Source organism: Myxine glutinosa, chromosome 6 (genome assembly GCF_964187855.1).
Source record: "Myxine glutinosa chromosome 6, kmMyxGlut1.1, whole genome shotgun sequence".
NCBI classification, from domain to species: domain Eukaryota; kingdom Metazoa; phylum Chordata; class Myxini; order Myxiniformes; family Myxinidae; genus Myxine; species Myxine glutinosa.
In genome coordinates this window covers 134,778,801-134,800,035 of record NC_136266.1, presented here as the reverse complement: position 1 = coordinate 134,800,035, position 21,235 = coordinate 134,778,801, and the positions used below count along the sequence as shown (strand labels likewise).

The 21,235-nt window shown below is 48.5% G+C and overlaps 1 protein-coding gene across 1 annotated transcript in view; it reads right to left on the bottom strand.

Annotated features, from left to right (window-relative positions):
- LOC137429455 (SCO-spondin) overlaps nt 1–21,235 on the bottom strand; it is a 444,698-nt gene that overhangs the window by 133,591 nt on the left and 289,872 nt on the right. The window contains exons 83-88 of the mRNA XM_078781076.1: nt 21,035–21,196; nt 20,145–20,366; nt 17,955–18,122; nt 13,890–14,024; nt 508–772; nt 206–367 (exon numbers count right to left, since the gene is read on the bottom strand). Coding sequence (XP_078637202.1) covers nt 206–367; nt 508–772; nt 13,890–14,024; nt 17,955–18,122; nt 20,145–20,366; nt 21,035–21,196 — 1,114 coding nt within the window. The remainder of the gene's footprint in view (nt 1–205; nt 368–507; nt 773–13,889; nt 14,025–17,954; nt 18,123–20,144; nt 20,367–21,034; nt 21,197–21,235) is intronic.

Below are 21,235 nucleotides of genomic sequence, written 5' to 3'. Positions count from 1 at the left end.
TCCTTATGAAAGAATGTCATTTCATCATATTAAAATTAATCAAGGAATTAAATGCTTCACCAAAGTTACCCTCTAGATTCAATCAGGTTGTTCATTTTATTCAACTCCAGCCACGCAAGTCCTTAGGTGGTGGAAACAGATGCTTTGATAGTCTCTAGTATCTGGTGCCACACATGAATGTTTGGTACTGCAGAGGAATACTTACCATTGGATACATTCACCATGTAACCATGTGTCTCCGATGGCCCATTCTGTGTCTCCATGGGGGCAAAGAGGGAGACAAGGACCAGGATTGCAAGGTCTGGTCTTCATGCGCTCAGCATCACAGTCTGATGACTGCAGGTGCCTCAAAGATGCAAGAGAAGACCTGTGACAAGCACCATTTCTTTATTGCTGCTATCATACAACAAATAAATTTGGTCTTTTATATCACTGGTCAACAGTTAACGTTTTAGGCTTATCTTGAGAATGGGACGGACACCATAATCTGCCCTTTCTCAAACTTACCTGAAACGAGTGCGTAGCCCTTGGCCACATGTCACACTGCAGGAAGACCAAGAAGACCAGCCACTCCAGGAACATGGCCCTACACCTGGGGGTAAATCACCGGGTCTGCATCCCTCACCCTTTGGGCACTCGAGACGACCATTCCTACAGGTGCAATTTCCACAGGGCCCCAACTGGGTAGCTCCAGGTGCCCAAGAAGCTCCAGTAGCATCGATGCATTCACACTGCCAAATTGGTACACAGCGACCATCTTGCTCCAGCATACCTGAGGGACATAAGTGATATCAAATTTAAAAAAAATTCACACGATTCAAAGTAGATTTTTATTTTCTCAAGTTCATGCAAAATATATATCTACAGTCACGTGAAAAAGTAAGTACAGTACACCCCATTTAAAGTTTTGACTTTTTCAACATATTTCAACATACAACTATTTGATCTTCATTTCAACAATATTGATAGATAAAGGTGATAGAATATAACAAATATCATGAAACATTTACATTTTGTAGTCCATTGTATAATTTAAATAAACATAAATGCAAATTTCGCATGTGGAAAAAGTAAGTACACCCCTACATTTATCACTACTTCAAATACCTAAAATTAGAATCAGGTGCACCAGCTCAGGTGCAAATGATTAGAACATCGTTAGAGAGGATCTTGGAGGAACCTGTCTTATTTAAACCTCAGACATTTAGTTTGGTTTGCTCTTTGTTGTTGAAGTGTGCGGCGTCACCATGCCTAGATCAAAAGAGCTCTCTGAGGCCTTCAGAAAGAAGGTTATAGATGCCTACGAGTCTGGGAAGGGATTTAAAAAGATCTCCAAACAATTTTAAATCAATCATTCGACTGTCAGGAAGATCATCTACAGGTGGAGAAGATTCCAATCAACTGCCAACTTGTTCAGGCCAGGCTGCCCCAGCAAGTTCAGCCCGAGAGCAGACCGCAAGATGCTGAAAGAAGTCTCTAAGAACCCCAGAATGTCATCACGGGACTTGCCACTGTTGATGTCAAAGTGCACGAGTCTACCATTAGAAAGAGGCTGCACAAATTTGATCGACATGGGAGGCGTGCCAGGAGGAAACCTTTGCTGTCCAGAAAGAACATCAGGGCAAGACTAAAGTTTGCCAATGAACACGTAGGCAAAGACCAGCACTTCTGGAACAATGTGCTCTGGACAGATGAGTCAAAGGTAGAGCTATTTGGCCACAGTACCAGAAGACATGTTTGGCGAAAACCAAAGACATCATTTGACCACAAGAACCTGATACCAACTGCAAAGCATGGTGGTGGAAATATTATGGTTTGGGGCAGCTTTGCTGCATCAGGGCCTGGGCAGCTCACCATCATAGAATCCATTATGAATTCTTCATTGTACCAGAGGGTGCTTGAGGATAATGTGAGGCCATCTGTCGGAATGTTGAAGCTCAACTAAAGGTGGACCTTGCAACATGAAAACGACCCTAAATATACCAGTAAATCCACCAAGGAATGGCTGAAAAGAAAGAAATGGAGGGTTCTGGAATGGCCAAGTCAAAGCCCGGATCTAAATCCCATCGAGATGTTGTGGGGGGATTTGAAATGAGCTGTGCATGCAAGAAACCCCTCAAACATCGCACAGCTGAAAGAATTCTGCATGGAGGAGTGGGCAAAAATTTCTCCCAGTCGATGTCAGAGACTGGTAGACAGTTATAAGAAACGCCTACTTGAGGTTGTTTCTGCCAAAGGGGGCAATACCACCTATTAGAGCCAAGGGTGTACTTACTTTTTCCACATGTGAAATTTGCATTTATGTTTATTTAAATTATACAATGGACTACAAAATGTAAATGTTTCATGATATTTGTTATATTATATCACCTTTATCTATCAATATTGTTGAAATGAAGATCAAATAGCTGTATGTTGAAATATGTTGAAAAAGTCAAAACTTTACATGGGGTGTACTTACTTTTTCACGTGACTGTATATATATATATAAATATAAGTATAAATAAATATATATATATATATATGTATATATATATATATATATATATATATATATATATATATATATATATATATACACACACACACACACACACACACACACACACACACACACACACACACACACACACACACACACACACACATACATACACAGATTGAACCCCCTAACTTGACAAGGGAGCAAGGCACTGATTGAGTGTCAGGCCAGCAATTGCTGCACAACCTGTGCAAAAAGTGTCGCCTGCCAAGCGAACACATTGTTTCTGCCCTGCTCATCACCAGTTAGGAGGTTTAGAGTCAGGAATATTAAATTTCACCCTATGACAGCACACTGACCCTTTGAAATGACGCAGACATCATGTGCATAAATTATACCAACACATCACCTCCAAACTATGAGGCATCTGTGTGGTACTCAAGTCTTTGCAGACTGAGACAAAAGCTCTATGGTCACAAATAGACAAAGGCAGAGATGTAGATCTAGATTTCACCCTTATTATGGGCTCATCAGGACAACATACAGCAAATTGTTTATTTGTGATCAAACTAGGCCACTTATAAACACAGATACTTGCTTCCTCGTCAAGTTACAGAGTTCAATCTGAAAATTTGCTTAATATTTACCACCTGTTAGGGAGGCTAACATAACAATAAATCCGGGGGTTTTGAGGGAGCTCAATTCGGTGAGTTACCAGATGTTGTTCCAACTTGTGGCTACCATTTTATGTTTAGAATTAAACCAAAATAGTTTGGAGAAAAGGTGAATCCAAAAACTGAAAAACATGTGTTGATGTATTTGAAGTCTGACAGGGTGGTGCAGAGGTAGCACACTTTTTTTTTTCTTCTTTTTTTTTGTATACAAGATTGAGGCTCGTGAAAGAGCGACCATTTGAACTGTTCACTTCTGTTCAACTTATGCTTGAACTGTTCAGTTTAGGTTCAATTTTCAATTCGGATTTCCGTTTCCGGTTCCTCGGGCGAGGAAGTGTCCTTCAAGCTCTCCACGGCATCAAAGTTTAAGTATTTTCCCATTCGTGTCTTTGTCAAATTTCCACAGGTTATTTTATTGTTTGTGTATATGTTACTGTGTGTTTCTAGTTAGTTTTGGTTTTGTAACTTGTGGAAACTTGTGTGTAATTAATCGTTTTCTGTGTCGTACCTCGTGCGCGGCACGGTCCCACCCCCCCCCCCCCCCCACCCCACCCCCCTCGGTATTTTGTAAATCTAAGGTCTTTCCTTGGCTGTATTGCTTGTTTCTTTGATTTTCTTCCCACCCCCCCCCCCCCCCCCCCACCTCCCACGAACTTCTTACTTGTTTCTGCACTGCTGCAGAACACATGTTTCTGCCATGCTCCCTCCTCCAAATCTAACGTTTTAAATACAAAAATATATATATTTTTTTTATTATTTCCTTCTCTCCTCACAGACATGTGCTTCTTGTCTCGCCCCACCCCCTTTATCTCCCTTGTCTTCCACCTCTCCAGCCAATACTCTCCTTTCCAACTTTAGTTTCCACCATACTCATTCAACCCTTTCTCCTTCTTTCTCAAATCCACGTCCTCACTTCAGTGACTTTTCCCAGATTGATTTTCACGGTTTTGTTTAAATATTATTTAAATATTTTTAAGCTTTCCCCTGCAGTGTTTTATTCAGTGGTTTATTACAACATGCTGTTTTTTTCCTATTTAAAAGGCTTTTTTCAATTTCCTCTGAAATTCATTCCACTTCAAAAAACAATTCAATCTCTTACAGTTCTTCCTCCCTATATTCTCTAAACTCACCTGGATTCCATCCCTCCTCTATCATTTTCAAACGGATCTCTGACTTGAAAATCACAATAAACCCAGTTTGTAATAAATGTTTGTTTTTCATAAATCATCCACTTTATAAACTACCCCCTCACCCCTCCCCACATAAGCTCCCCAATCACCTTCAAAACTCCCCCCCCACCCCTCCCCTTCAAAACTCCCCACTCACCTCTCCCCTACAAAATTCCCCCTCACCACTCCCTTTCAATTCACCCCCTTTGTCCTTTTTTTTTTTTTCTTTTTTTTTTTTTGTATACAAGATCGAGGCTCGTGAAAGAGCTAACATTAATCACACAAAAAGACAAACCGACACACAAAACACAAAAAACAAGGGGAGCGGAGCAAGGGGAGCCCTTCCCCCCTAAACTCCCCCCTCACTCTCCCCTCATAAACTCTCCCCTCGCTCCTCCCCTCCAAATCTCCCCCATTGCCCCTCCCTTTCAAATCTCCCCCTCCCCCCTCTCCTTCAAAACTTCCACCTCACCCCTCCCCTTCAAAACTCCCCCAACCCCTCTCCTTCAAATCTCTCCCCCCCCCCCCTCTACCATCTTTCTCCAATTCTCCCCGCTTCCCCTCCTCCTCAAAGCTGCCTCCTCCCTACATCGTCTCCCTTCTATCTCATACCTCCACCTCCTCCAACCTTCTATTTTGCTTCCCCCCCTCAAACAACCCCTCACTGTGCCTCATACCATCACCATCAAACCTTTTGTCCTCCTCATCCTTCCCTTTCTCCTATCTCTGACACACTATCAACTGCTCTCCCGAACTCCCCCTCTCACCTTTCATCTTACCCTACCCCATCCCCTGCCCTGCACCCGATGCTCCTCCTCCTTCTTTCTCAACGGTATGGACCTCAAACATCCGAGGCCTTCGCTCAAACCTGATTGATCTCCCCATACAGGTTGCTTCTGACAAACCAGACGTAATCTGCTTAACAGAAACTTTCCTCCTTCAAGATGTCTCTAATTCCTTAATATCTCTTCCTGGTTACTCCCTCCTCCGGTATGATAGACCTGAGCCTCCTCCCAATGGTGGGTTGCTATCTTTATCAAAAACTCTCTTCCTCACTCTCCTTGCACTGCACTCTCTCCACCCCACCCCCATTAGTACCTCTGGTTACGGCATCCTCTCCGTTCCCACCTTTTGTTCATATGTGTTCTGTACCGTCCTCCAAACAGTGATGATGAAGGAGCTGGGGCTCCTACGTCGATCGGAAGAATGGACGCGACAAAAAGCTGGAATTCATCCGAGTTGCGTTAATCAAAACCAAACACTCAGGCACTCTGAAAAGCCCGTTTATCGGGCAGCAATATATATACATATTATCACGGAGCGTTTGCCCAGGAAAGGCGAGAGGGGGCGTGGCCCAGCGTCCTGGCTGCGGCCTGGCAAGTTGAGCGCGGGCCTGCCCGGGCGTCCTGGACGAGCCCGGCATGGTGATCGCTCCGCGTCCTTGATAGGTGCAAGGCGATTGTGAAAACCCAGCGGTAGCCGCTACACACGTCCCCCCAGAATCGACTTGCACCGGCAGGGTCAATTTGAGGGGGGTCCTGATGACCCGGCCGAAGCGACCCCTGGCGGGTCGTGGGAGGGGGTCCGGTGTGGTGGTGGGCGGTCGAGTGGGGGGCACCGTGGACGGGTGGCGGCCTCGCCGCGGCGGAAGGCCACCCGTGGTGGGTGGTCGACGTCCACGTGCGCCGGCTTGAGGCGGTCCACCGCAATCCGGTCCGACCTGCCGCCGATGTCGATGACGAACGACTTGTCGTCCCGTCGCAGCACCCGGAAGGGCCCGTCGTACGGCGGCCGGAGTGGCCCCCGATGTGCGTCGTGACGCACAAAAACATACTCCGCTGTGCGAAGTGCTGGGGGGACGTAGGACTGGGGGTCACCGTGGTGGGATGTTGGCACGGGGGCAAACCGTCAGGCGGCCCCCTGGAGGTCCGAGCGCTGGTGAGCTGCGGACCAGGGACTGGTAGCGTCGGGCATGAATTCGCCCGGGACGCGTAGCGCCTGGCCATAGACCAGTTCGGCGGTGGATGCCTGGAGGTCCTCCTTGGGGGCCGTGCGGAGGCCCAAAAGGACCCACGGCAGCCGGTCGGCCCAACCGCCGTCTTGAAGGCCGGCCATGAGCGCGGCCTTCATGGAGCGGTGGAATCGCTCGCACAACCCGTTTGCTTGGGGGTGGTAGGCCGTAGTACGGTGGAGCTTGACCCCCAGGTTGCGGGCGACCGCGCCCCACAGCTCGGAGGTGAACTGTGGTCCGCGGTCTGACGAGATGTCCGCCGGTGCGCCGAAGCGGGCGACCCAGGTGGCGATGAAAGCCTGCGCCACGTCAGCGGTGGTGGTGGAGACGAGGGGAACGGCCTCCGGCCACCTGGTGGTCCTGTCCACCATGGTGAGCAGGTGTGTGAACCCCCGTGACGGGGGGAGGGGGCCCACCAGATCCACGTTGACGTGGTCGAAACGTCGTTCGGGCACGGTGAAAGGTGCCAGCGGGGCCTGGGTGTGTCGGTGGACCTTGGCCCGTTGGCAGGCCGTGCAGGTGCTGGTCCAATCGCGGACGTCCCGATGAAGGCCGTGCCAGACGAATCGCGCCGACACCAGCTTCTGGGAAGCTTTCCGGCCCGGGTGGGAAAGGCCGTGGAGGGAGGCGAAGATGCGGCGTTGCCAGGTGACGGGCACGATGGGGCGAGGCTGGCCTTGGGAGACGTCGCAGAGCAGGACAGTGTCCGCGAAGGGGATGTCGGCCAGGCGGAGGCCCGTGTCCGCCGCCCGGAGGGCTTGCACCGTGGTGTCGGTGGTTTGGTCCGCCGCCATAAGCGCAAAGTCCACGCCCAGGTGGACCGCGTTCGCGCTGGCCCGGGAAAGACAGTCGGCCACGGCGTTGTTTTTGCCGGCGACGTGCCGGATGTCCGTGGTAAACTCCGACACGGCGGAGAGGTGGCGCTGTTGGCGGGCCGACCACGGCTCCGTGACCTTGGCCATGGCGTAAACCAACGGCTTGTGGTCGACGAACGCCGTGAAAGGTCGGCCCTCCAGGAGGTGGCGGAAATGGCGGACGGCCAGGTGTAGACCGAGGAGCTCCCGGTCAAACGTGCTGTATTTGAGCTCGTTCGGCCGGAGCTGCCGGCTGAAAAAAGCGAGTGGCTGCCAAACCCCGTTCACCCATTGCTCATGTACGGCGCCCACCGCGTAGTCGGAGGCATCCGTGGTGAGAGCGATGGGAGCGTTGAGCACCGGGTGAGCGAGCAGTGTTGCGTCGGCGAGGGCCCGCTTTGAGCTTTGGAAGGCCGCATCCATTGCTGCAGACCAGGCGATGTCGTGCTTGGCCGGCTTGCCCCGGAGGGCTTCGTAGAGGGGCCGCATGAGTTGAGCAGCGCGGGGCACGAAGCGGTGATAAAAATTCACCATTCCCAGGAATTCCTGCAGGGCCTTTATGGTGCGGGGACGCAGGAACGTGGTGATGGCCTCGACCTTGGTTGGCAGCGGCACGGCCCCGTTCTTGGTGATGTGGTGGCCCAAAAAATCAACGGCCGTCGTGCCGAAGTGGCATTTGGCCGGGTTGACGATGAGGCCGTGCTCGCTGAGGCGCCCGAACAGTGTTCGGAGGTGGAGGAGGTGCTCGGCCCGGGACGTGCTGGCGACGAGGATGTCGTCCAGGTAAACGAAAAGGAACGGCAGGTCACGCAGCACGCCGTCCATCAAGCGCTGGAACGCCTGAGCCGCGTTCTTGAGACCAAACGGCATCCGCAAGAATTCGAATAAGCCGAACGGCGTGATGACTGCCGTTTTAGGGACGTCGGCCGCCCTGACAGGTACCTGGTGATATCCCCGTATGAGATCAATTTTCGAAAAAATGACCCGTCCCGCCAGACGGGCGGAGAAGTCTTGGATATGCGGGATCGGGTACCTGTCGGGGGTGGTAGCGTCATTGAGACGGCGGTAGTCGCCACACGGGCGCCATCCACCCCCCGGCTTTGGCACGATGTGCAGTGGCGAGGCCCACGCGCTATCGGAGTGCCGCACGATGCCGAGGTGCTCCAACGCGTCGAATTCGGCCTTCGCCACGGCGAGCTTGGCTGGGTCGAGGCGGCGGGCCCTGGCGTAGACCGGCGGGCCCGTGGTTGGTATGTGGTGCTCGATCCCATGCCGTACTGCGACGGCCGAAAACGTCGGCCGCGTGAGGGCCGGGTACTCCGTGAGCAGGCGAGCAAACTCGTTCGCCGCCGGGACGGCGCATGCCAGCTCGGTCGGCGCGGAGCTGCTCAATGTGCATACCAGGGAGCTGAAGGTTTCGGCGTTGATTAAACGACGCCGTTGGACGTCCACCAGCAGTCCGTGTGCGCAGAGGAAGTCGGCGCTTAGCAGAGCCATGGGCACGTTTGCGGTTACAAACGTCCAAGCAAAGCGTTGGCCGCCGAAGCAGAGGGTGACGTTGCGCGGGCCGAAGGTGCGGATGGTCGATCCGTTGGCCGCAACCAAGGAGGGGCCGCAAACCGCGGACTGCCTGTCCTGGTCAGAGGCGGGTATGACGCTCAGTTGGGCGCCGGTGTCGCACAGGAAGCGCCGTCCGGACGCTTTATCCGTGATGAACAGTAAGTTGCCCGTGTGGCCGGCGCTCATGGCTGGTAATGAACGCCGGCCCGGCCGTTTCCTGGCCTGCCGAAGGTGCACGGGGGTCGGCATGTCCGGGCCTTCTGTCCGAACCTGGCATGATAGTAACACCACGCTTGGTCAGGTGGAGGCCCCGGTCGTCGTGCTGGAGGTGGTCGGCTCGGTGTAGCGGCCGCCAATTGCGTCGGCAGTTCGGTCGTCGACCGTGCCGGGTGCTCGGGCGCCATGGGTGTTGCGTCGGACGGCGGTGGGTCCCATGTCGCCGCTGCGATGCGCTGACCTGCGGCGGAGATCTTGTCGGCTTCTCTGGCAAGGGCCCGGGGATCTGTGATCGTCGTGCTTGCCAGGGCGAGGCGTACCGGGTTAGGCAGCTGACGGAGGAACAGCTCCCGGAACAGGAATGCCGGAGAGTGCTCGCCGAGCAGTGAAAGCATGTAGTCCATTCGCTCGGAAGGGCGCGTGTCGCCGAGCTCGGGCAGGTCGAGCAGGCGCCGTGCGCGTTCCGCCGATGGGAGGGCGAAAGTGTCGAGGAGAAGCTTCTTAATCGCGCCGTATTTGTCAGCGGCTGGCGGGCTCTCGAGGAGGCTCAGGGTGCGGTGGCCGAACCGAGCGCTGCTACCACATGGTGGAAGCGGGTGTCGTCGGCCGTTATGCCTCGCAGGGCGAACAGGGAATCCGCCTGTGCGAACCAAACCGCCGCGTGAGCCTCCCAGAAGGTAGGCAGTTTAAGGGCGACTGCCGTGTCCATGTCGGTAGGTCACCAATGAAGGAGCTGGGGCACCCACGTCGATCGGAAGAATGGACGCGACAAAAAGCTGGAATTCATCCGAGTTGCTTTAATCAAAACCAAACACTCAGGCACTCTGAAAAGCCCATTTATCGGGCAGCAATATATATACATATTATCCCGGAGCGTTTGCCCAGGAAAGGCGAGAGGGGGCGTGGCCCAGCATGCTGGCTGCGGCCTGGCAAGTTGAGGGCGAGCCTGCCCGGGCGTCCTGGACGAGCCCGGCATGGTGATCGCTCCGCGTCCTTGATAGGTGCAAGGCGATTGTGAAAACCCAGCGGTAGCCGCTACAATGACTCAATTTACATTTAGCTGCCTGACAACATGGACCAACTTCAATTCACTCATCCCAACTCTCTCTTCCTCATATGTGGCGACTTCAACTGTCATCATGCCAGCTGGTTGGGTGTGGGTACCTCTCACACCAGCCATGGCATCTCAGCAAAGGACTTCTGTGACTCATTGGGATTGGCACAATCTGTCAATTTGCTGACCTGGATCTCAGTCAATGGAGTATCTTCTCTTCTAGACTTGGTTATGATCAACTTCCATGCAAATGTCTGCTGCTCTTCTGCTCCAAATTGGTTCTTCTGATCATTTGCTTGCTAAAGTGGATATCTCTCTGGCCATTCTCAGAGAGCCCCCTCAGCGTCGACGAGTCTGGCATTTCACTCAGGCCAACTGGCATGGTCTTCATGCAGCCATCAATCATCTGGACTGGTCTCCCATCTCCACTGCCTCGGACATCAACTCTTCCTGGGAGTTCTTCCAAAGTAAACTGCTCTCTCTCTCATGCACAGATTTATCCCATCTCGTCTTCAGTTGTCATACCCTTCCTCCCGTCCATGGCACACTGAAACTTGTAGTGAGGCAGTTGTGCTGAAACAACTTGCCTTTGCCTCTTGGAAGGCTAATCCAACTGAAGGCAATCTCAGTTCCTTTCACAAAGCTCAGGACAAGTGTGTGTCTACCCTGAGGAGAGCCAGAAAACAATACCTCTCCACTCTCAAGACTGAACTCTCAAATCTGTCTCCCTTCTCCAAATCCTGGTGGCGTCTGGTCAAATCTGTTTCTGGTGTTTGTTCCCCCTCCATCCCCTCCCTTACCTCAAACGATTACACAGCTGACATGGCACGTGACAAAGCCGAATGCCTCAACTCTGTGTTTTCCTCAATCTCTTGTGGCCCAAACCCATTTCTCTCTGTACCCACCTTACCCAGTCGAACCCAACTGCTCCTGGACTCTTTGTCCTTCTCTCCTGACAAGATGGATAAATTTCTGTGATACCTCGACTCTGATTCTGCAAATGGACCAGAAGGCATCAACCCACGGGTCCTAAAATCCTGCTCTGCCGCTCTTTCACACCCTTTCTCAATTCTCTTCACCCTCTCTTTTGCTCAAGGTCATCTGCCATCTGCTTGGAAATCAGCCAACTTTACCGCTATACACAAGAAATGTGCAAAAACAGATCCTTGCAACTACAGACCAATCAGCCTGCTCCCAATAATCAGCGAGGTCATGGAATCGATCATCGCTTCTGACATCAAATCCTTCCTCTTCTCCAATGGCTTGATCTCAGATCATCAATTTGGATTCAGACCAGATCATTCTACTCTGGAAATGCTGCTTCAGCTGTCTCAACAATGGATGTAGGTCCTCAATGCCAAACAGGAAATCAGAGCTGTCTCCTTTGACATATCTGGTGCCTTCGATACGGTCTGGCTCCCGACCCTGCTCACCAAACTGGTATCCATGGAAACCTCCACGCATGGCTTGCAGACTTCCTTTCTGATCGCAGTCAACGTGTGACCCTGAATGGATTTCTCTCTTCTCTCCTTCCTGTTCAGGCTAGAGTTCCTCAAGGCAGTGTTCTGGGCCCTGTGCTTTTTCTGGTCTTCATTAATGATCTCTCCAACTCTCTGGAAAATCCTCTCTATATCTTTGCTGATGACTCCACTCTCTGCCGCTCCATATCCCAACCCTCAGATCGGCAGGCAGCAGCCTCTTCACTCTCAGCAGACCTGGACAATATCACAAACTAGTAAAACAAGTGGAACATGTCTTTCAATCCTGACAAATCTCACACTTTCACTTTGTCTCTCCGAAAAGACAGTCTGGACAACCCTCCCATCTACTTTATGAACAATCCTCTTGAAGAAGTTCTGTCACTCAAGTTTTTGGGTCTTTTGGGTCTTTGGTAAAATAGAAGTTTACTATTTGCCATGGTCTTTCCTGGGGAAACCACATTTCCAATCTGGCCTCCAAAGCCAGTCGCCGACTGGGCATCCTCCGTCGTGCGAAGCCCTTTCTGGGCACTTCAGAGCTCCTCACCACAGACAAAGCTTTCATCCGCAGCTCAATAGAATACTGCTCTCCCCTCTGGGCTGGTGCTCCTGCCTCACACCTAGCTTGGCTTCATGCAATTGAAACCAAAGCATTCAGAATCATTGGAATCTCCCGTGATGAAGCTGATTCTGAGGGCCTTTCTCTCTCTCACCACAGGCAGGTAGGTGGTCTTTCTGTCTTCTACCGACTCCTCTCCGGCCTTGCTCCCCCTGCTCTGTCTGTGCTCTGTCCCCCAAATATTCCTGCAGGATACACAAGATCTGCCAGCAACCCTCTTCTGGTGAAACTGCCAAAATCAAGACTCTCTGCTCACCTTCACTCCTTCATTCCTCTTTTCTCCCGCCTCTGGAACAAACTCCCTCACTCTCTTCAATCCCACTCCTCCCTCCAGGTCTTTAAAACAGCTGTTCACCACCATCTCTTGTCTTCCCCCATCCAAACCTTTATCTTTTCTACCCCCGTTAAAACACCCCAAATCAGCCTCTTTAAATCCCCAACTTCTTTCCTGAAATTCCTTGTAGTGTTCGTTTTCCTTTATACCACTTATCCCTCCCTCCTCCCACAGCCCTCCCCCTTCCACAGATCTACCGACATCCCTATTTTCTTCTGTTGTTCTCCCCCTCTTGTCTCCCGTTCCCTTCATTGTATGTTTTATGTGTCTGTGCATCCTTTCATGTTCAATGTGTTTGCTCTTACACAAGCCTCGATTCTGTATGAAAAAATGGATGGGGTTTAAGCTGGGTATCCCATCTACGAGCATGAGTTGGATGTTACAGATGGCCGCAAAGGGTAGGCGAGCTATCACTAACACCCTAAACAAAATACAAATTACTGCCCAAATCAGCTTCAGTTGTATATCAGATTCGTGAAAGACTTAGGCCAAAAAGCTCCCACTTGGGCAACCCTACAAGAAAGTGAGATTAATTGGGGCTGTCAAAGATGTGGTATTCATGGTAAATTAGGAAAATTTGGGTCGTGTTAATTTAATTTAAAAGTTGAGCAACTTCTGTGAGATACCTGCAATTTGAATTCGTTTTTTGTTTGTGTTCCTTGAAATTTAAAGTTTTGTTTTACTGAAAGTATTTGTTTTTCGCTTTAATTCTAACGTATGTCTATATTTATTCGCTGACCTACCCACAACTCCCCAACCACAAAATAAACACCCTGATGATAAATAATCCTGGTTACCTCGTCTTTATTTTTTATTTCTTGAAAAGTCCCTGAGGTCTGGGTGTTTTGGAATCTTCTTTAAAACTCTCAGAATCATCACCATGAATGAATGAAAATGGATTGGAGCATTTACCATTTACCAGAGGAGATCATAAAAATATAGGTGGACGGAGGTTATGTTTTCACCCTCTGTCTGTCTGTATGTCTGTTTATCTGTGAGCAGGATATCTCAAAATGTTATGAAAGGGTTTTGACAAAACTTTGTGTCTATGACAAGGACGAATTGATTCGACTTTGGTCAGTAAAGATACTGATCCGCGATCCGGCCTATCAGTGGGATACAATACGTAAAGTGTTCAGCCTGGTGAAGGTGTGCGATCTACAGAGCAATATTCATGGAGTTCTAGTTGATAATCAGTATTTAAATTTAGTTTCTTGAAGCATTTTTGTTGTTTTTTTATTATTACAACCACTATGTACAAGTTCATCCATAAGGCTAACACAAGTTCATCGGGCCATGTACATATTACACATGCAAAAATGGGAGAGTTCCTCCTCCTGTTGAATCTGTACTCTCTCCTTACTCCGTTAACCATAGTTGAAAAAAATTCAAAACGACAAAAAGGCCTGAATTATAAGGCAGAGGGTGTGAAAATCACCATCAGGGCAGCGACATCCTGGCAGGCAAGGGGCTCCGTCCCAGCAGTCAAATCCCTCCTGCAGATTGCCACAGGAATGTGGGCAACGATTGGCACAGTCACTGACCACCATGCTGGGGGGACAGTCTGTGCCATCTGCATGAAGACAAAGCAGGCATGGAAAACCTTCAGAATCTGAGAAAACATGCCTTGTTACCCTCGCCAGAGGGTATTGCATTTGAGTCCGTTTGTCTGTTTGTCCGCACAGAATAAATGTCATTTTCTCTGCAACCGTTGGTTCGATTGACAGGAAATTTTCACCATACATGCACCGACACCTGTAGATTTTTTAAAATGATAATTATGACGTTGTTGAGGCAGACATATGAGGACATATGAGGTTGGACATATGTTGTGTGCAGGAGACAAGATGGAAGGGAAGTGGTGTGAGAATGGTGAAGGGTAGGCAGGGACAGAAATACAAGTTTGTGTGGCAAGGGTGCCCAGAAGGCGTGAATGGTGTTGGTGTCCTGTTTTCTGAGGAGTTTGTAGACAGTGTGGTGAGTGTGACGAGAGTGAGTGATAGGTTGATGATGGTGAAAATGATGATTGGAAAGCTCTTGGTGAACGTCATCTCGGGATATGCTCCGCAGGTTGGTCGGAGCGATGAAGAGAAGGACAAGTTCTGGTGTGCAATAGAGAAGCTGATGGAAAACGTGAAAGATAAGGAAGTTGTTGTGGTAGGAGGAGACCTAAATAGACACGTGGGAAGGAGTATGGACGGTTTTGAGGGAGTTCATGGGGGTTAAAGATATGGTGTGAGAAATGGAGAAGGTGAAAGGATTTTGGAGTTTGCTGATGGAGCTGATTTGTTGATTTGTAATACTCAGTTCCAGAAAGAGGATAATAAGCTTGTTACATACACGTCAGGTGGGTCGACGACAACCGTTGACTACCTGATGGTGCGTAGGCGAGATAGGGGGCACCTCCGGGACACAAAGGTGATCCCGGGGGAGGAGGCTGTTTCACAGCACCACTTGGTTGTCTGCGACATAAGGTTGAAAGGTGCGAGGAGAGCTCGGCGGGTGAAGTACCAACCGAGAATGAAGGTGTGGAGGTTGAAAGAGGTGACAGTGAGGGAGGCATTAAAAGAGAGGCTGAGTATGGTAGAGGATGATGTGGTTGAGCTTGAAAGTGGTTGGATGTCAATGAAAGAAAGTCTGTTGGTGAGGTATGTGGATGGACAAAAGGACCACCGAGGCACTGGGAAACATGGTGGTGGGATGATGAAGTTGGAAAGAAGATTGATGAGAAGAGGAAGAGGTTCAAGGAGTGGCAGAAGGTGAAGGGTATGGGGGCAGAAAAGGAAGAGCATGAAAGTTATAAGGCAGCCAAGAAGGCTGCAAAGAAAGAGGTAGCAAAGGCACAGGAGGCATGTCGGAAAATGTTCGGAGAACGCTTGGATTTGGAAGAGGGTCAGAGAGCGGTATTCAGGATGGCAAAGCAGAGAGCGAAAGAGAGGTGTGATGTGATGGGGGTGAGTTGCTTGAAGGATGAAGTGGGACAAATCGTTGTGGACCCAGATGGAATTAAAGGAAGATGGAAGAGATATATGGAAATACTGTTGAATGCAGAGAATGAATGGGATGGCAACATAGAGAGTAACCCAGTTTTAGGACCGGCAGAGAAGATAACCGAGAAGGAAGTTGAGGAAGCGATTAAAGCAATGAAAAGTAGAAAAGCGGGAGGGCCGACGGGAGTTGTGGGAGATATGTTGAAGGCAGCGGGAAATTGGGGTGTGAAGAGAATGACAGAGATCTGCAATCTGGTGGTGAAAGAAGGCCGCATTCCAGTGGATTGGGAACTGAGTACCCTCGTCCCTCTATACAACGGGAAAGGTGACCCTCTGGACTGTGGCTCGTATTGAGCGACAAAGTTATTGGAGCATGGAATGAAGGTATTGGAAAGAGTGTTGGAGAGGAGGATAAGGAAGAAAGTGAAGATTGACGAAATGCAGTTTGGATTTATGCCAGGAAGAGGAACGACAGACGTGCTTTTTATTGTGAGGCAGTTGCAGGAGAAGTACATGGAGAAGAGGAAGAAGTTGTTTCTTGGGTTTGTTGATCTGGAGAAAGCATTCAATAGGGTTCCACGTGAAGTAGTGACATGGGCATTGAGGAAGTTAGGAGTGGAGGAATGGTTGATCAGAGTAGTGATGGCAATGTACAAAAGAGCGCGCACAGCTGTAAGGACGAAGGACGGGAACAGTGGGGAGTTTGAGGTGAAGGTGGGAGTGCATCAGGGGTGTGTACTAAGTCCACTACTATTTGTAGCTGTGATGGAGGTGCTGGCTCGGAACGTAAAGGAGGGTTTACCGTGGGAGTTGTTGTATGCAGATGATCTGGTGTTGATTGCAGAAAGTATGGATGGCCTGAAGGAGAAGATGAACAAGTGGAAGGAATGTATGGAGACGAAAGGTCTGAAGGTGAATATCGAAAAAATAAAGGTGATGGCAAGTGGTAAAGCATGTGGTGAGGTGGAAAGAACTGGGAAGTGGCCATGTGCTATGTGCAGGAAGGGTGTCGGAGTGAACTCAATTCAATGTACAATGTGCGCTGAGTGGGTTCATCAAAAATGTAGTGGTTTGAGAGGGTCATTAACCAGTGTGGCAGCTACATTCAAGTGTAAGGTGTGCACAGAGGGAGCTGCAGATGGAGGAAATGTGGAGTTGGATCTTGGAGACGGCGTGAAGCTGGAAGGTGTGAAAACATTTTGTTACCTAGGAGACATGCTGAATGGAGAAGGTGGATCAGACTCTGCAACGGTTGCAAGAGTGAGATGTGCATGGAAGAAGTTTCGGGAACTGGGTGGCGTGCTGATGAGGAGGGGAGTGTCGTTGAAGCTGAAGGGAAAGGTGTATGCTGCATGTGTGAGAAGTGTTATGATTTATGGGAGCGAGACATGGGTAATGAACGTAGAGCAGCAATGAAGGCTGAAAAGGGTGGAAATGCGAATGGTTCGGTGGATGTGCGGAGTATCGTTGAGAGAGAGGAAGACAAATGATGAATTGCGAAAGATGATGGGAATAGAGCCTGTGATGGATGCTGTGAAGAGAAACAGTTTGAGATGGTTTGGTCATGTGTTGAGGAAGGATGAAAGTGACTGGTTGAGAAGAGTGATGGAAATGAATGTGGAAGGAAGTAGAGGACGGGGAAGACCGAGAAAGACTTGGCTAAAGATGGTCGAAGAAGAAATGCGGGCCAGGGGGTTAACAAGGGGAGATGCAGAAAATAGGGCAAAATGGAGAACATTGTCATGGGGACCGCAAGGCTAACCCCCACTCTTGCAGGGAAAATGGCCTTTTAAAATGCCTGTTGTTGTTTTGTTGTATGACGACATAGGTCACGTGGTATGGGCGCCATCTTGTAAAAACCGAAAAACTTTGCACCTCTATATTTCCAAAAGCGATGCATAAAAAAAATTGAGACAAGGCTGATTGTAAAGAACTCTCCATGGGGATTAACATATGTTAATGATGATGTCATAGGTGCCTCCAGTATGAAGTCATAATTCAATAAGTACAAAACTTCATCCAATCAAGATGAAATTTGTTGAGCGTCATCTAGGGATAAATTGGTGGAGATGGAAGATAATGATGATGGCATTGGCCACGTGGTTCGACCGCCATATTTGTTTTAACTAACACAAATGCCTTAAGAACCACTAAAAACACATCCTGGCGAGGGTCTGCAATCTCTGATTTCTCTTTCTTGTTAGGAATTTGGAGGATGGGTTGGGAGGAGTGGAGACAACTTTTCTTTGAGTATTTGGCCTTCAAAAGAACGTATATCTTTATACTTGATTATTTGCTTAATATAGAGCATCTGGTTTTCAGAGAATGGTCATGTGGACTATAAAGGAAAACAGCATGTCCAGAAACGTGCATTTGGTGAAATAAGAGCTTACAGTTGATGTACAAAGTTGCTCCAATGTCATTTTTCATCAGTGAGTATAATAACTTGCACTCATACAAAACCATTGATGCAATGAATGAATAACATGACATTCCATGGCTATGCCTCTCACCACAAGGTTGTGCACCACACATTGACACCTGGTAACGAGCTCCTCGGCAAGGGCGTCCACCATTTTTCGGAGGGGGGTTAGTACAAGCTCGAACGCGGAGTGAGCGCCCCCCACCACAGATCTGATCACACTTTGACCAGGGACTCCAAGTGCTCCATCCTCCATCAACTTTGGAAGGTCAAAATGGTGAGAAGGCACAAACATTTCCCATTATTACTCTCTGTAAAAAAAAAAAAAATCGCAAAATAGCCACATATTGGCAAACATACATTTGGCATTGTAAAGCAGAAGATACTAAATAATTAAATTAGAATAACTATTACAAATGCCAATACACACACAATTGGTTTAACATTTGCTGGCACCAGATATGCTGGCTGGCTTAGGTCTTGAGTTCATGCCCCTGTCATGCTATTGAATTAACACCAGGTGGGTTGACTCAGCCTGCCATCCTTCCGAGGACGGCAAAATTACCACAACTGATGTCGCTTAACCCCACTTCTCGCTTTGCGAGCGCAGGATAGTAAATGGACTTGTATAATGTAGTAATGTTGCATTTTATTGACATCACCTTTGCTTCTTTCAAACACAAACCTTCCATGCATTCATCACAAGGTGCGAGCACACACACGAGCACACACACACACACACACACACACACACACACACACACACACACACACACACACACACACACACACTAATGTAGGTGGATACTTTGAGACCTAGTAGATCTCCATTCCATCTCCTGAGGCCCACCCACGGGTGGGAATAGCAGGCAACAACAACTTGCAAAAATAAAAACAACAACACACACAAAAGTGGATACATCGAGACCTGGGAGGGCTCTATTCTCCCTTATGAAACCCACATTTGGAGATAACAACCAACGACTTTCAGGTGAAGGTTACAAACGATTAGCATTGATTCACTTTCAAGCTTGCTCAATCAAGCCCAAATTGGCAAATACAAAATAAAATAGCTTCCTTCGTGAAGCACAAAGTTAATGCAAACAAAAGCAGTGAAAAGCACTCCAATTTGTCTGCACTAATTTGTATTTGCAATTATAAAGCAACAAAAGGGTCCATTGTAAACTAATTATAATCTTATTCGATGGTACATAAATGTTTGTTGTGGCTGTCAAATTGAAATCAAAATGTTTAGCCCAGTAGTCGAGGATGCTGACTTTAGTGGCATCCCATTACACTTTTCTACTCAAACGACGGAGCGAAAATGAGAGATGCACAGGTAATTATAGCTCTCAGAATACTCTCATGGTGAACTGCAGGTAATTCGAACATTAATTTTCCACATGGATGGCATCATCCTCCCAGCCTTCCTTTTTTGCTGTCTCCACCGGTTTACCGTCCAGGGATTCCTGCGTATTATGTATGCAAATGGGTGAGGGGTTGAGAAAGGGAAGGAAGGAGGTGGAGCAGGATTGGGGAAGACCAACTTCTGCCCTGGAAGTCCTTGGGTTTTATACTTCCCCCCCCCCCCCCCCCCCCCCAAGCCCTCTCCGTCCCACACATCTCCCTGCTCTCAAATGTTGTGTTTGTGTGCTTCCCCTTCTCTCCCCATCTTGTCTTCCGCTCCCTCTTTTTATATATTTTGTTTGTCTGGTTGATTTGTTTGTGAAGTAAATGTTAGCTCTTTCACGAGCCTCGATTCAGTATACAGAAAAAAAAGAGAAGAAAAAAAAAAAAGGAATAAAGATGCCTGAGACACAGAGAAGCAAAAAGGGGTGAAAGGTGAAAGTTCAATATTTATGTGATTGTAATATGTCGGTTGCTTTTTATAGGGGAATTTCACCAAGCAATCTATTGTTATAGGGGAATAGATGGCATCTTATCAGGGAATGTAATATGTTGTTTCCTACTACAACATATGTATGAAGAATACAACAATCAGAACGTCTCTGCATATCCATATCACTGTTATGGTCCGTAGAAGATGAGCTGCTTGAGATTCCGCGACGTGTAGGGAATACTCTGTAGGGTACAAAATTCCACAGTTGAATATAATTCGCATTTCAAAATGCGAACTTGGGAGTGGAATCAGTGTACTCAGTGAGGACCTGAATACTGCACGGATCATTTGATGAGTGGCTCATGGAATTCGAAACCAAAGCTGTGGAAAAGTGGGTTGTGTTAAATGGTAAACAGACTTGTTACATCGATTGCTTCTTACTGAGGCAAGCTTCTGTGCTGCAAAAGCGTGCAGCCCAGTGGCCTGTTAGAATATCAGGACACCATGCACCGGAACCCCGTGGTGGGGCGTAGGTGCGAAGCCGGTTCTGCAAGCCCACTCCGCAAGGCCGTGTGCAGGCGCTCCATGATGTCCAGGCACCCCAGAAGCAGTCAGCATCACATTCCATGCCATCTGAGCCTTCTTCACAGTCTGTCTTTGGTACTGAGAGGGCAATGGAGCGGGGGTTGGTATATGGAATAGGAACAGTTAATATGAGAAAGAGTCGGGGTTTCTTGGTCACTTTTCATGTGCATTTTCAAATGTTGATGTTTTCAGTTTGGACATTTTTTAGAACCTTCATAGTCATGAATTTGGATTAAATCCAGGTATAAGCCATTCAGAGAAAAGTTCATTCATTTTTATGTTAATCAGATTTATGTCAATTTCACAGAGATGGGAATTTTCAGTCACACATCCAAACTGGTCACCGGGTTTCGTCTGAATCCGTCCACAACTTTTGCAAATACTATATCATCTTATTTATAGTTCTTAGCCTTGTCACTCATTGGTGAGGAGACACTTCAAAATTCTCGTATCCAATCCGGATCTTCACCAAAATCGAATAAATTAGTTCTTATTGCACATCCAAACCTTTCCACCAAATTTCGTCTAAATTCGTCCATAACTTTTTGAGATATCCTGCTCACAGACAAACAGATAGAAGACAGGTGTGAAAACATAACCTCCGTCCACCTTCGGTGGTGGAGGTAAACATAACCTCCGTCAACCTTTGGTGGAGGAGGTAAATATGGCAAATAACTTATCATTCATCCACAGAGGTGGCATCAGATACCTCCAAGCTGTGGTAAATTGCACACAATCATACATACCTCCACATTGTGGCAAATTGCACACCATCTCCTGGAAAGCTTGCCCTGAACATTCACCTCCCGGGTGGCAGAAGCGAGAACGCGTCTTTGTGGCAGGATGTGCAGTGTCAGTGCATGAGCGTGAGCAAGGTGACCAGGAGGTCCACGGACCAAAATCTCCATCTGTATAAAATGAGGACTCTTTGTGCAAATAATCATCAT